Raw genomic sequence first — 16,492 nt, 5'->3', positions numbered from 1 at the left:
TACATCATTCAAAGGTTTTTAATAAACAACTTCATTATAAAAACTTTCTTCTTGAAAATGTAATTCTGTAAAACATTGAAAAATCTAATTTAACAAAGATACGCCCTGTGCATTTTCTAATGGCACTTAATATTTTACAATTAAAAACCTTGTTTTATATAAAGCCAAAAATACTCCAATAAAAAGAGGTTATTCACTGTGTATACAAAGTGCTAGAAAGTTTTTGTTTTGTTTTTTTTTTTCCTTTTTTCTTTTTAAATAGTCCAGCCTTACAAAGGGGCAGCTCTGTGGCCTTAACAGCCGGGGGAGGTGGGGGGATAGATGTAGGACATCGAAAAGGGAATTTGAGGAGCAGGTGTGCTAGGGGTGGAGAGGGTGCCAAACATCCAGATTACCAGGGATAGCCTGCTGAGGAAGCTTTGCTGCCTATCAAACTCCACTGTTGAATGCCACTTTTTTTCCCCCTGCCCCAGTCTGTTGAAAAGACTTCTCTGGGGAATCTGGAGACCCTCCCTGCTTGCTCCTCTTGGGGAATACCACCCTCCAGCTGTGAAGGTCACTGGCAGTGTTCCTCCCACAGCAGGTTCAGAGCTCAACTAGTTTCAGAAGAGGCCAGGGTGGGGGCTCCAGAGACTCTGGACTTCTCTGGTCACCACCTGCCTAAGGCAAAGTTTCTTATTACATAAATATCCTTGTTAAAAAGCAAAATATTGATCCTGTACAATATAAACTGTTACCAAAAAAAAATCGTGCTAAAAATAGCTCCTAGATATGGGGAAAAAAAACTACCAAAAAAATAGGGAAAGGGATTTTAATGAGGCACTAAGGAAAGATTGGGAGTGAGTGGGATTTCATAAACTTAGGGCAATATCTACGAGCATAAGTAATCAAACCTGCTCTGCAGATTTCCACTTTTAATAAAATGCCATTAGTCAAAGGCTGAAAAAGTTCACTAAAGGGCTTCTCCACCTCCTGTGACTGTAGGGGCTCAGCTCATGCCACAGATCCACGCCCCGCCTCCCCCTCCAAAAGGAATGGGGAACAGCAGGTTACACAGAAGCCAGACTGATGGAGATTTAGGGTGGGAACAGAATGGCCAGCTCTGCTGTGCAAGGGAGGCAAAACTAGGTCAATCAAAAGCTGCCACTGTTAAGTGGTAAAGTATTTGGGAACAGGGAGAGAGGCAGAAAAGGTACACTAGGACTGGAGTTTCCTCTGCCGTTCGTATTCCTGATACTCAGTAACCTTGACTGCACACTCTTGGCTGTATTTTGGTCAATGCTTCATAAGAGCTTATTATCCTCGGTCAAGGTGTCTTCGATTTTTTGCAGTACTTTTCAACAAAAATCTTTCAAGGCTGGGTGCTGAATTCAGGGCAAAGACAGAGTTATTAAACTATTTGTATCTTTAAAATAACTGTACTTTCAGCCTTTAAAAAAAAATGGGGTAACTTCACTTCCCTAATTTGGACCCAAAAAGGAATGATCAGGGGCCTAATGGCCAAAAGGAGCTGCCGATGTTTCCTCTGCACAGGGCATACTGGAAAACTGACCTTGAAATAGTAATTCCATGGTGGCTTGTGAGGATATCTGGAGAGGTAGGTGTGGGGAAGTAAAGGGTAATGGGACTTGGGGAGGGTGAAATGAGGTACCAGTTTCAGGGTTAAGTAGTTGCCTTGCTTATCACACAAGGTTTCTGGGAGCCCTTTTACATTTATATCACTTCAGCCAGAGAAAGCAAGTGGAAAGCTGGAGGGGAGTGACGGTCTTAGGGAAACAGGCAGGGGGAGGAAAGAGATGAACAAACACTCACATCCAAGTCCTCTGCCTGCTTGGGATTAAGGGAAATTTGTATTTCACAGCCAGAGGTGCCATGACCTCTGCTGGTCAAGTGTGCAGTGACCGCAGGGAGGGGGATGGGGGGTACAGTGGTGAAGACAAAATACAACAGATGAGTATAGAGTCATGAATGGTAGCAATGAGCCCCACTGGCCCCTCCTTTACCATTTCCCATAATATAAGTCTTAGATGAAATGAATAGCAACTGGCTATATGGACGAGGCCAACACCTTTCTTTAGAAAACATAATTAGTCCATGGAATTCACTTATAGCTGATTCTTGAAAGCAAACCACCTAGCCCAAACCTAAGGAGGACTAGACATTTCTACATCTGAAAACGGTATCCCAAACTACCCTGGTTAATTTTTTTTTAATATGCTCATTTGATTCTCATCCCTTCACAATTAAGGGCATCAACGTGTTTTAACACCTTCACCTCAAACAACTGGTACGCCAGAGGCCAGAGCAGGTGCCTAGTATCACCTATCTGCTCTTCTCCTAAATGGCAATTCTGAGATAATTCCTAGTGGGGAATCAAAAGACCATGAAAAGTGGACTAGGTTTAAGCAAATGAGACAGAATCACCTTAGTAGTTTGTCCTAAAAAGTGAATGATGAAGCCAGAGTGAGACATCAGGTGAGGGAATTGTTCAAAATGAGAAACCCTAGAGGACTGGCCACTGGATGCGCTTGTGGAGTTAATAGTGAAAGAGGTAGATGTGTGTTTCCTGGGTAGGTAGAGACATCTGGATGGGTTCCAGCAATGTTGGCCCTGGGACTCCTGCCTGCAGGCTGGTGGGAGCACATGTTGGGTCACAAACACAAAGGGGCAAAGCCAGGAGAGTGGTGGGGGAAGATGGACCAGATTTACTTAAAAACACAAGCACTGATGGATTGGGGATGCAAGGTTAAAAGCTGACAGGGATCAGATATTTACTGGGTGACAGATGCCTTCCTTGGTACTACCATATAAAACCAAGGATAGGAAAATAAGAGCAGAAAAGAAAGCAAGACCAGGGGCCTTTTGCTGAGAAAAGCCTGCATACCAAGGACCCTAGATATCAGTGACTGTGAATATAGGGGTGAAAGTGGGTATAATGATCAGAGGAATTTAGTGTTGGAAGGAACAGTTCATATATAGTTACTTCTCAATGATAAACCAATCTGGGACTTTCTAATCCTAACTTCCTGAATACTATCCTTCCAGTAAATCCATAGCTTCCTGGAAGGAGAACTGGGTTGGAGAGAACAAATGAGGTGCTCACACCCTCTCCTTTGCCACCTTAACTAACCTATGGAGTCCGGATGCCTTCCTATATCTAGGCATAGCACAGGACATGTGGAAGGGTAGGAGGCCCCAGGTCTTGCCTTTTACTGTTTCCATCTCCAATTCAAAAGGAGACCAACGTGTACTTGAGCAGAAGTGATCCAGACCTCTTAAAAACTGCTCCATTCTCCTTGCCTGCCTCATGGGGTAATGTGAGCTAAGAGAGCCACAGAGGACGGCAGAAACTGAAGTAGTCCAAAGTCAGTTTATTTCCCCATGGGGGAAAAATGTGACCTCAAGTGAAGAGAAGTCAGTGAAACCCGACTCCATCATGTAAACAGGGCTCCAGTTAATACCAGGTACCCAAAAGGTTCATGCTGGTGTCAACTGGATTGTACTGGTGGGAATGGATTCATGGTGTGTAAACAATGCTCACTGGAATAAATCTACTCTAACGGCTCTGCAAGGGGAAGTGAAATGATGTGTCTGAATCAACTGTGTAAACGGTATCACTGCTGGCAACACTGATACAGAGTAGAGTAGCGGTAAAGAGGGATGGGGCAGTGGGGGAAGGGAACAAGGAGGCCCTTTCTCCTGCCCACTCTGTCCAAGGCAGGTTACTGGAACTGATCTCTCGAAGACCCTTCTCCATCAGCAGGGACTATTACAGGGTCTGCAATCGTGGACTGGAAGGTGGGTCTCTCCAGCTGGTTTTCTTGAGACAATCCAAGGTGAAACCTCACTGTTCCTGCTTCTCCAAGGAGCCCCTCTCCCCAGAGAGAAGAATGAAGCTCTCAAGCCTTAGGGAGGGAGAGTGCTAAGTGTGGCTCCCGATTCAGATTGAAAACAAACAAACAAAAAATACCTGAAGTCCTATTGTATGAAATCTTTTCACGGGGTTAGGGTTCAAGCAACCTCAGGGCTGCTCTGGGAGGTTGAACCCAAGTGCTCCATACAGACACTGGAATCCTTTCATCTTGAACCCAGCTTTGAAAGCTCAGCAGCCTTCACAGGGAACAGGAGGAAATAACAGTTGGGATTTACGACCTGAGGGCCAAGCCTGGTACCTCCTTCAGCCTACTGGAACGCCTGATGAAAACGTGGCAGAGTCGTGGTGCTCAAGCCAGAGGTGAAAACTGGGGGTAATGAATGTAAGGGCCCAAAGTTCAGGGGACCCCCAGGTCCTGGAGAATCTTGAGGCTGAGACTGCAAAGTGGTAAGCAGTGGTTGGGTTTCTGCCTGTGAGTAACCCATGACCAATCCTCCTGTGGTCCCAGGTGGGTTACATGGAGGAAGATTCAGGGGGAGGAAGCCCAGGAGGTGAGAAAAGTCCATGTTAGCAGCACAAAGCGCCTCAGAGAGGTTGGCAGGGCTCTTGGAAAGCAGGGCTTCATCCAAAAGGGCCGGCTGAGGTGAAGAGGACTGGGGCTCACTGGATGGGAGAGACAGGCTTCCGGGAAGCTCCGACAGAAAGCTTTCCACCTCTGCTTTGGGTAGTTTCTCCGGCAAGTATGAGGTAGATCCAAGCTGGTATTTGGGGGGAAGTTGTGGTGGAGAGGAGATGGATGAGGAAGATTCCAGAGGATAACTCATTCCCATTGGCAGGGAATTGTGAACCAGAGAATGGGGCATCCCTGAACTTGGCATAGCTGGGAGATGGGTGCTATACATACCCATAGGTAACATGCCTGGGAAGGTCTTACCCCCTATCATGTCCCTGGATGCCATGCACAGAACTGGGCTCAGCTCTTCTTTCACTGTGACTGAGGAGCTACAGCTGAGGAGTCCCAACATGTCTACTGGTTCTGTCTTAATTTTCAGTAATTCTTGTGAGTGGCTCTTCTTCATGTGCCGAGTTAGATGGTCCTTACGCCCAAACCTCTGGGCACAGTACTGGCAAAGGAAGTCTTTGCGCCCCGTGTGTACTACCAGGTGCCTCCTTACATCCTTCCTGGTATAGAAACGTCGATCACAATGGTCACAGGGATGCTTCTTCTCCTTGGCCCCACCCGATGCTCTCCGTGAGTGAGCCTTCAGGTGCTCCAGCAGGACCTGGGTGTTTTCAAAGGTTTGGAGACACACCTTGCAGCTGAGGTCACCGCTAGTGGCAGCGTGCATGGCTAGATGACGTCGATAGCCCAGCTTGGTGTTATAGTTCTTGCCACACTCTGGGCAGTGGAGGGCCTCCTTATGGGGATCATGGGTCTGCAGGTGATTCCGTAAATGGTCCTTCCGATGGAACATCTTCTCACAATACATGCACTGGTGGGGCTTCTGGGCTGAGTGAGTGGCCATATGCCTGGATAAAGAAAACAGATGATCAAAAGATCTGGCCACATTCAGCCTATAATCTTCTTTGATCCAAAGGTTAAAGGGGGAAAAAAGAGGACTAAGGTTTAGCCTAGTGATTAAGAAGCTAGGAGTTGGAAACACAGCTCTCTTTATCCTTAATGTGTCAATTCCCTCCTCCACACAGATGGAATCTCTCATCTACCTCTAGCATGCCAGATCCCACCTGACTTCCATAGTGTTATGTGGCTTTGCAAAATGATTTACATACATTCTCTCACTATATCTTCACATCAAGCAGATACCGTATGTGCAAATTCTCAAAAGAGGAAAGATGCTACAGATATCCAGATGACAATTATTCTTCTCCTTTAGCTTCAATGCACTTCAGGGTTTGTCAGGGGCCACCTGACAGCATTTTGGCTAAAATACAATCTCTGCCTCATCGATCTGACAGTCTAATTCTTGTAAGTTTAACTTATATTGCTTTGGGGTAAGAGAATACAGTATGTGCACCACAGGAATGCTGCTTCTGGTTGGAAGGGAGCTCGGTGGCTCCTGTCATCAAATTCATAGAGGAGAAAACTGAATGAAGCCCAGATAAAAGAAGTGACACGCCTAAGGTCACAAGACGGTCCAGTGGCAATCAAGAATACACATTTCCTGACATCCAGTGTAGAATTCTTTCTATGTTACTACCTTCTTCCTCATCAGCACAAAGACTAATAAACAATGTTAAATGAACAAGTAAACAGGACCATAATTTGAATTTATTTTGAAAACCAAAAATACCTATTATCAAATTTGTCCTACAAACAACAGAATAAAAATGAGAGTGGAAACTCAGCTTTCTGAATCATAACTGATTAATTCATTGCAGTAAGTAATTCTAAATTGTTCTTCTAAGTTCACAGCTACTCTGATGGAAAACATAGATGATAATCGAATTTGAAAAGACATGATATCAGAGCTTTTCCAGTAATCTGGAAGAGAAAGCCAAACTAGAGAACATAGATTCTAAGTCATAATACTTTAAATGGTAACATAGTGGATTGATGAACAGCAGATGTGGGTTTTAGTTGTGGATATATCATTGGCTTTCTGTATGATCTTTGGCAAATCACCTTCTCTGGGCCTCAGTTTCTCCTCTATAAAGATGCTGAACTCAATGATTTCTATATTCCCTTCAAGTTCTAAAGTAGGATTGGTTCTCATTTTCCACGTAGCTCACCACCATCAATTAATGAATGTGCACAGGCATCGAAAATGTAGAAGACACGGTCCTTGGCCTCAAGAAGTATATTGTTCTTTAACATAGATGGCACTCAGCACAATGTATGGTCTCCTTGGTTTTGTTTCCAAAAGAATTTCTGCCTCCAAAGAGGTCCCTAGAATGGATTTTATCACCTACCTATAAAGTTTGTACTTGGATGCAAAGGCCTTGCCACAGTGCAGCTGAGGGCAGTTGTACGGTCTCTGTTCTGTGTGGGGGAGGCTGTGGGTTCTCAGCTTCTCCCCACCTGAGAAGGAGGTACCAGAGATTTCACATTGGCACTTAACTTGACTTTCTGCCTCACGGCCTCTTGGCCTGGGAACTAGTTTCCAGCCTGTCTCCTCCTCCTGCTTTGCATCTTGAATCCAGTTAGGAACACTGGTGAAGAATGCCGTCATGGCAGGGCTAATGGGGGAGGGCCATATTAATGAGAACTCTTCCCCATCAGCAGTGTGCTCACTCTGTTCTGACACAGTTTTGAAAGGAGCCTTCAGAAGAATATCTTCACCTGAAATATTAGAAAAACTAGGGTTAGGAAATCCAGCATTAGGTAATGAGCAGTCTTTATTATCTATGCCAACAGAAACAGAGAGATTGACAAACAGTAATCAACACAGTATTTTTAAATTTACAAAGCACTTTTCTCATAACACCTTTGAGATAGGTAGTGCAAGCATTATTTTATCCAATTTAGGGATAAAGAAACCGAGGCCCAGTGGTAAAGCCAAGAGTCAGAGAAAAATGCAGCGACTTGCCTGAGCTCTCCCCTAAACCCCTCAAAACACCTTTAAATGATGCCATAAAACAATTCCTGGAGTGGCAGAACTCACTAAAGGATGAGGTGAAATACTTTTCCAGCCGAAGACAATTTAGAAGGTCAGCAGAAAAGGTATGTCACATCTGGGTGAGAGTAGAGCACAGCCCAGCACAGGCAGTGCCAGCACAGCCCCAGCAAACCAGGGGCAAGCCTAGGGAGTCACTGAATCAACAGTGGCAGCTGCTTTGGGAGCTTCAGCCCATAGACGGTAAGGGGGTCAAAAAATTGGTCAGAAGAAGATTACAGGATTCTTTTTGCTAGCACTAAGGCAGGACTGTGTTGCTTTGCCCATTACTGGATCTGAATTGAAGTCCTGGGTGGCAGTCCCAAGGTGAGGAGGAGCACTAGCACACCAGGGCTTGCAGCTGCAGTGGAAAAGGTACCCTTGTCACAGTTCCAGGGCAGAAAAGAGTGCTTGTGGTTGCTCACAGGCCAGAGGACAGGTCAGGAGAGTAGTAAACAAACCTTTCCTTAGAGCATACCACGTTGGAAAAAGTGAAATCTTACAGATCCCTAGAAGTACCTCTGAAAACAGCTGCACAAAACCCCAGAAGTTTGGGACAGTGTGCCCTCGACCCTGGAAGCAGAGACCCACAAAGAGTTCAAAGTCAAGAAACAGGCTGGGAAAACAAGCAAACAACTGTAAAAAAAAAAAATTCTGACCATAGAAAATTACTATGGTGACAAGGAAGATCAAAACACTCAGAAGGAGATAACAAAGTCAAAGCTCCTACATCCAAAACCTCTAAGAAAAATAAGATTTGGTCTCAAGCCATGGAAGAGCTCAAAAAGGATTCTGAAAATCAAGTAAGAATGGTAGAAGAAAAATTGGGAAGAGAAATGAGAGTGATGCAAACAAATCATGAAAAATGAGTCAACAACTTGGTAAACGAGACACAAAAAATACTGAAGAAAACAGCACCTTAAAAAAACAGATTAGGCCAAATGGTAAAAGAGGTACAAAAAGCCAATGAGGAGAAGAAGGCCTTAAAAAGCAGAATCGGCCAAATGGAAAAGGAGGTACAAAAGCTCATCAAAGAAAATAATTTCTTAAAAATCAGAACTGAGCAAATGGAAACTAATGATTTCATGAGAAATCAAGAAACAATAAAACAAAACCAAAAGAATGAAAAAAAAATAGAAGACAATGTGAACTATCTCATTGAAAAAACAAGTGACCTTGAAAACAGATCCAGGAGAGACAATTTAAAAATTACTGGACTACCTGAAAGCCATGATGAAAAAAAGGAGCCTAGATACCATCTTTTAAGAAATTATCAAGGAAAACTTCCCTGATATTCTAGAACCAGACGATAAAGTAGAAACTGAAAGAATCCATCAATGGCCTCCTGAAAGGAATCTCAAAATGAAAACTCCCAGGAATATTACAGCCAAATTCCAAGCTGGCAGGTCAAGGAGAAAATATTGTAAGCGGTCAGAAAGAAATAGTTCAAGTGTCGTGGAGCCACAGTCAGAATAACACAAGATTTAGCAGCTTCTACACTAAGGGATCGGATATTCCAGAGGGCAAAGGAGCTAGGATTACAATCAAGAATCACCTACCCAGCAAAACTAGTCAACTATAATCCTTTAGGGGGAAAAACGGGCATTCAACAAAATAGAGGACTTTCAAGCATTCTTGATGAAAAGACCAGAGCTGAATAGAAAATCTGACTTTCAAATACAAGACTCAAAAGAAGTATAAAAAGGTAAACAGGAAAGGGAAATCATAAGGGACTTAATAAGGTTAAACTGTTTACATTCCTACATGGGAAGATGATATTTGTAACTCATAATAACTTCCCCATTATTAAGGCAGTTAGAAGGAGAATACATAGACAGAGGGCAAGGGTATGTGTTGAATACGATGGTATAGCTAAAAAAAAAAAATTAAGGGATGAGAGAGAAATGTACTGACAGAAAAGGAGGGGTAGAATGGGGTAAATTATCTCATATAAAAGAGGCAAGAAAAAGCTTTTACAGTGGAAGAAAAGAGGGGAGAGGTGAAGGGGACCTTAATCTCATCAGAATTGGCTCAAAGAGGGAATAATATACACACCCAATACACACTCCCTACAAGAAAGCAGGAAGAGAAGGGGATAAGAGAAGGGGTTGGTGGTGGTAATAGAAGAGAGAGCAGATTGGGGAAGGGGGTAGTGAGAAGCAAAACACTTTTGAGGAGGGACAGGATAAAAGGAGAAAGAATAAACGGGGTGGGGGAGGGAATAGGATGGAGGGAAATGCAGTTATCAATAGTAATGGTAGGAAAAATTTTGAAGCAAGTTTCTCTGATAAAGGTCTCTTTTCTCAAACATAAAGAACTGAGTCAAATTTATAAAAGAGCAGTTCCCCAATTGATAAATGATTAAAAGATATGAACAGTTTTCAGATGAAGTAATCAAACCTATCTATAGCCATATGAAAAAATGCTCTAAATCACTATTAACTGGAGAAATGCAAGTTAAAACAATTTTGAGGTACTACATTATACCTGTTAAGACTGGCTGATAGGACAGAAAAGGACAATGTCAGAGGAGACGTGGGAAAAATGAGACACAAATGCAGTTAGTGAAGTTGTGAACTGATTCAACTGTTCTGAAGAATAATTTGGAACTATGCCTAAAGGGCTATAATTAAACCACACATACCCTTTGACCTAGCAATACTACTACTAGGTCTGTATTCCAAAAGAGATAAAAAAAAAGAGGAAAAGGATTTATATATTAAAAAAAATGTACAGCAGCTCTTTAGTGGTGGCAAATAACTGGAAATTGAGAGGATGTCCATCAAATGGGGAAGGGCTCAACAAACTGGTGTGTGGTTATGATGGAATACTACTCTGCTATAAGAAATGGTGAGCAAGATGCTCTCAGAAAAACCTGGCAAGACTTGCATGGGCTGATGCAAAGTGAAATGCACTATGTCCAAAGTAACAGCAATATTGTAAGATGATCAGCTATGAATGATTTAGCTATTCTCAGCAATGCAATGATCCAAAACAACTCTGAAGGACTTAAGATGAAAAATGCTATCCATCCCAAAGAAAGAACTGGTAGTGTCTGAATACAAATTGAAGCATACTTTTTTTTAAACTTTATTTTTCTTGAGTTTTTTTTGGTCTGTTTTCTTTCACAACATGACTAACATGGAAATGTTTTGCATGACTACACATGTATAATCTATATTGAATTTGCTTGTGTTCTCCACGGGGGGTGAGGAAGGAGGGAGCGAATATCAAACTCAAAGTTTTAAAAACAAATGCTAAAAATTGTTTTTGACATATAACAGGAGAAAAAATATTAAATAAATTCAAAAAAGAAAAAACTGAGGCTCAAAGAGGTAAAAAGGATTGCCTGAGGTGACATTGGTAAGGAGCAAATACAGAATTTGAACTGAAGTTTTCCAAATTCAAGTCTAGTGCTTTTTTTCCACCTATCATGCTATCTCTCCAAAATCCACTGATAAGCCTCAAATTTCTTTTTCAGCTATTAGAATCAATGACTCTGCCCATCAAAGCTCTTACCAGAGATTTTGCTTTCCCTTCCATCTTACTCTTAATTTTCTGCCTCCATCAGAGAGGTACTAATAGGTAAACACCCAAAAGGCAGACAGAACAAGAGAATCCCTCCCTTGGGAAATGAGGCCTTGGAACAACCTGCCCTTAGAACTAGGTTGATAGGGCAGTTGTACATGCTGGCATACCCAGGGTGAGATTTCTGCTTCTGAGCACTCAAACACAGGCTATATATATGCTGACTGTGAGGCTCCCCCAGGGATTTACATAATCCCAGAAAGTTTTTTATTTGAACAAAGGGTTAGCAACCTTTTGAAAGCTCTATTCACTCCTTCCTTCCTAGGACCTAACAGGATACCTTGCATGACATCCTTACCATGTTCTACTCTGCATGGCGAAGTTAAAGTATATATATACAATCCCCCTACTAGATTAGTTCCATGAGGTTAAGAAACATAAGCAATTACTTTGTAAAAGGCCTGCCCCACATTTAGTGCTTGGGAGATACAAAGATGGGGGACAACAATGCCTGTTTTTAAGTTTACAATTGTTGGGGAGGGGGCTTAGAAGGGGGAATAAGATACATCCACCAATAATTATGATACAAGGTAGATAATAAGCCCAAAGGAATACAAATGATGTAAATCTAAAGGTCAGCCCACCTTGGGAACGGGGTATGTAATCAAGAAAAGTTTCATGGAGGAGGTGATACTTGAGCTGGGCTTTGAACGACTGGGGAGATTTCAACCCACAGAAATGAGATGGAGAAGAGTCCATTTCAGGCAACAGAGTGGAAGAGGAGTCCATTTCAAGCAAGAAACAGCAAAGGGCAAAATAAGAATTAGGTGGTGGTGAATATTCCAATTTCCTGAGATTCACAATAAGTAGAAGAGAACTACTTGAGAATTAGATCCCTTTACATCTAGCAGTGTTCTGCAAATAGTAAGCATTTAATAAGGTAAATAGCATAGAAACCTGGTTTTTTGTGTGTGTTAGCAAAGAACTGGCAACAAAGCTGATGCCCGTTAATTGGGGAAAAGCTAAATAAACATGAAAGTACACTAAATTGCCCCATAAGAAACAATGAATATGAAGAATTCGGAAAAGCAAGAGAAGGCCTATATGAACTGATACAGATGGGACCAGGAAAACAACCTATACGACTAAAAAAAAATAGGAGCAAAAAAATTATATGGAATACTATGTAACTATAATGATTCTTAGCCCTAGAGTTAGGAAAATATACCTTCCTTTTTTTGATAAAGTGGGGGACTATGGGTATAAGATTTTGCATATAGCATGTCAAACTTGGTTGATATGTTGGTTGGTTTTACTGTACTATTTCTTAAAAAAAACTTTGTTACAGAAAATGGTTCACTGAGGATACATTCAGAAATGAAGGTGATATAAGAACAAAAGATACCAATAATTTTTTTTAAGAGATGAAGGTTCTGAATATCAAGGTTCTGTATGGATGGAAGCAGAAAGGGTTATGTGTATGATTACCTCCAGGCTACCAACCGATGAGGAAGGGTGGTGCTGTATAGATGGATTACTATATTTAATCTTAAAAGCAGTAGGGGGAGAGTACAGTATAGCAGCCACCACTTAATGTGCTATTGAAATAGTTATGTTCACTACATTCATATATAAGACTATAAGTTGCCAATCTCTCATGTAAACAGAGGGAGATTTCCCTGTGAGATCAAGCTGATCCTGGCAAAACATGGCATTTCATTAGGCAGGGACTTCTCCTGACAGAATATGTGGCTACAGGTCTATGTTAGAAAGGAGAAAGGGTTGCTTTTAAGGACCAGGGCATGATAAGCCACCGCATGCCTGCTCCTCATGCCTGCACCTGCTATTCACAGGAACCATTTCCTGGAAGCCTAGAGAAATAGACCAGGTTGATAAACAGCTTCCACCACCATTAACGTACGGTATAAGGAAAGCATTAGACTTGGAGTCAAAGATCTAAGTTCAAGCCCCAGCTCTACCAACTTTAAGTCATAAGATTCATGAACAAACTGCTTTACCTCTCTGAACCTCAGTTTCTTTATCTGAAAAACGGATAAAAAAACAACAGGTACTTTCCTACCTCGTGGGATTGCCATAAAGATTTTGTAAAATGTAAAGTACAATAGAAATAGGCGCCATTAACTGCAAAATGGATCAGCTTCCCCTATTTAGAAACCATTCCTGTTGTTTAATAAACAGTCAAACATAATACAAGTATTTTCCCATCAGAAGTACAGATCTGTCTAGAAAGATCTGCACAAAGGTGGCAGCATTTTATACTAGTCACATGTTGAGGATGGCCCACTAAAAACCAGTCCCACTTTAGCCCTTGGGTGATCCTGCTGTATTTGTCGGCCACACAACACTCCTCAAACTTCTTTCATGTGGAGTTCTCATGCTGTGCTACTCCCCTCCCCCATGGGGGCGGGTGGGTGGAATTACCTGTTTATAATACCAGTGATTACCAGAGCCCATGGCATAGTAAAAAGAGACAGATCCTCAGTTCTGGAAGTTACCCTTGTTTAAAAACCAAACTGGTGCCTGCTGTCTGTCTAGGTGAGGATGAAAAGTAGGGAGAAGTGAGTCCTAGTCACTTGGGTTTCAATTGTATGAAAGAGGGGACTGGTTCTGGAAACTCCACTCAAACTCAGAAAGAGAACAGTCCGTCCCCCACCTCCCACACATCCACCTCATCAGTTCTCCTGAACAAGCAGAAACAGTAGCAGCAAGCAGCTCAATACACTCTTACTGAAAGAGTGAGTAATGGGCTTCTAGGAAGAGGCCAGCGGGGGCTGAGAAGAGCTCACAAGGGCTCTGTCCATACAAAAAAAAAGCACATGGTTGGGTTCTCTTTGCTTGAGCTGCACTTAATGGGGATGTAGCTTTCAAAGAAAAAAGAACCAACACCCTTATCCTGCTCTACACTAAACTGTTCAAAGTGGCTGTCGAATTACTTTACACCTAGTCACATGCTGGTTGTTGACGAAACAGGTGTAACTTGGTCATCCTTTTGGCGGACATATCCTTTTTCCTATCTCTTTGTCTATACTCTTTCCGACCTGGGGAGATCTCTGTGCTATTCAGAATTCCTGCTCCTTCAGGTTTCTCCTTCCTTAGTAAAGCTTCAGAAGAATTCTGCCATTCTCTCCAGGCTGCTCTTCTGGTCTTGTGCTTTGACCTTAACAACCGGAGAAGCCGACAGAACCTGTTCCCATAAAACAAACACAATCCTTCCCTCCCAGTTGACAAGACATCTCAGTAAGCTGGTTCCCCATGGTGTGGTTCTCCAACATTTTCTACACAGTCCTTTTGGTGTCTGATGGGGGGGGGGGGGGAGGAAGGGGAAATGGATGGGGAAGGCCCTCCTTTGATGTCCAAATTTTACCCACTTCTTGGCAATGAGGCACTAAAGAATGTATCTCTTCCCCTCAGGTCCCAAAGCCAATTTTGTTACCTTCACAACCCCTCCCACATTCTCATCCTCTCCCCCCACCCCCCTTTTTTTGCCTCTCACAATTAATTACCAGCTACTACTCCTTTTCCTTCAGGATATCCTCTGCAGCCACTCCTCCTCCTCCTAACTGGCTTCCTCCAAAATTCCATAAGCTCCTCCAAGGGAAGCACCTACTGGCTATCCAATGAGCCAAAGCACACCCCTAACAGGACTAGGTTCAAATTCCAGGGTAGAGGATTCATCACAAATGGGAACTATTTCTGCAATATTTTTCCTCTCGTTAGGAAAAATTACTCTGAAACATCTGCCTCAACATGTGTGCAGTTCAAAAATGTATAGCCTCTTTTGGAAGTCCAAATCAGAGGCAATTACATCCTGCCAATTCTTTAGTTCTCAAAATGCTACCAATTCCACTCAGATGAAACTAGAGTTTTTCTAGCACTACATAATTTTTATGGAAACTTTTCTGCACTATTATGCCTTCATTCTGTCTTATACTCTCCTCCTGCCTTTTGCCCAGAGAAGACAGTTCCTTGAGATCACCCTGCAGCAAAGAAAGGGTTAACCTCCATGTGAGTTCTTACCAAATCGAAGACCCACAGAGGATTAGTCTCCACTTCAATGACTACCCTAAAATAGCATGAGACTCTCTTATCCCTCTTCTCCAGGACCCAGGGATCTGAGGAACTGGCCCCACCACCTGCTGACTGAAAGCATCACCAAGGGCAAACGTGCAAAGCGGGTGGACGGCGCCTTCCCCTCCGCTGAGCTCAAAATAGCAACTAAGACATTATAAATAGACAGAGAGCAACCAGACCCTGACCCACGGCACTAGAAACAAATCCTCATGATGCATTCCCGGAGGAGAAAATACAGGGGCAGAAAGGGAAATGGAAATAGCTACGTTAGACTCTCTAGACTCTGCCGAGAATTACATGGGGGGGGGGGGGGAGGAGGCGCGAAGGAGCCTCAGCGGCTTGCACCACTCCAGGAGACACCAAACAGGATTAGCAAGGCCCGGATATGCTTTCTGCAGGTCCCTCGGACGTCTGTTTGTGGAAGGCAGGGGCTAAGGTATCTACGGCTCGGGCTATGTAACAAACTGTTAACTCAGGAAGAGAGCAGCCGGTTCGGATCTGTTCTCTCGCCGCCACCCCCCCCCCCCCCGTGACCTTGGGCGAGTCACTCCCTCCGGTGCTCAATTTCCCAGCCCACCCGTGGGGCCTGCTGAATGTTTGTGCTTGTGGTGGGGGGCCGGGGACCCCAGGAGATCGCGGGGGTCGGCCTGCCCGGGTGGAGGAAGCACTCACAGTGACAGACTGTGGGACCGAAGAGGGGGCGGCTGCACCTGCGGGCGGGCGGGCCAGGATCACGTGGGGAAGAGGTCGAGAACGCAGAGAACCCCCCCACCCCCTACGAAGGGGAAGACGAGGTCCTGGGGGGTCTTGGCGTCACCTCCAAAGGGGTTGCGGGACAGACCTCCAGGGGTCCGCAATCCCGTTTATCAGGGCCTGGGCGGGGGGGTGTTGGGGGGGGATAAGAGGGGCGGGAGCTTTCCGGTCCTCGCTCCCCCTCTTCAGGGGTCTAAGGGGCCGGGCCTTCGCTTCCCTCTCCCGCGCAGAGGAATTATCCGGGCCTCCCCCTCCTTCCTCTTCCCCCACCCCCTCGTGAGCTCGGATTATCCGGGCCTCTCCCTCCCTGTGGGGCGCGCGGAACGGGGCGGGGGCGGGGACGGAGCTCGGTCGTTGGCCGGCTCTACCCACCCAGCTCTGGCCCCGGCTCCCCCTGTGGCGGCTCTCCGGTCTCGCTCCCCCTGCTCACGCGCCTCACTCACCGCGTTCTGGGCCCCCGCGCTCCGGGGCGGGCCGCGTTCCGGCTCCGCCAGGCCCGGTCAGGCCCCGGTAGTGGCGGCGGTCGGGCCATTGTGCGGTGCATTCTGGGAGCCGCGCGAGCGGGCGCTCCGGCAGCCGAGGGGAGGGGGGGGAGGAGCGGGGGCGGTCCCGCGGGCTCTCTATGGTCGCG

The 16,492-nt window shown here is 44.5% G+C and overlaps 1 protein-coding gene across 1 annotated transcript; it reads right to left on the bottom strand.

Moving 5' to 3' along the window:
- Positions 1–16,439, bottom strand: PLAGL2 (PLAG1 like zinc finger 2). The gene is made up of 3 exons (XM_036749131.1): positions 16,305–16,439; positions 6,806–7,175; positions 1–5,404 (listed from the first exon to the last, which is right to left on the bottom strand). Exons 2-3 carry the CDS (start codon positions 7,063–7,065, stop codon positions 4,183–4,185), a joined length of 1,482 nt encoding a protein of 493 aa, XP_036605026.1. The 5' UTR covers positions 7,066–7,175; positions 16,305–16,439; the 3' UTR covers positions 1–4,182.
- Positions 16,440–16,492: the final 53 nt, after the last annotated feature.

Source organism: Trichosurus vulpecula, chromosome 3 (genome assembly GCF_011100635.1).
Source record: "Trichosurus vulpecula isolate mTriVul1 chromosome 3, mTriVul1.pri, whole genome shotgun sequence".
Lineage (NCBI taxonomy): Eukaryota > Metazoa > Chordata > Mammalia > Diprotodontia > Phalangeridae > Trichosurus > Trichosurus vulpecula.
The sequence above is the reverse complement of the archived record's forward strand: the minus strand, read 5'-3'. Positions and strand labels throughout refer to the sequence as shown.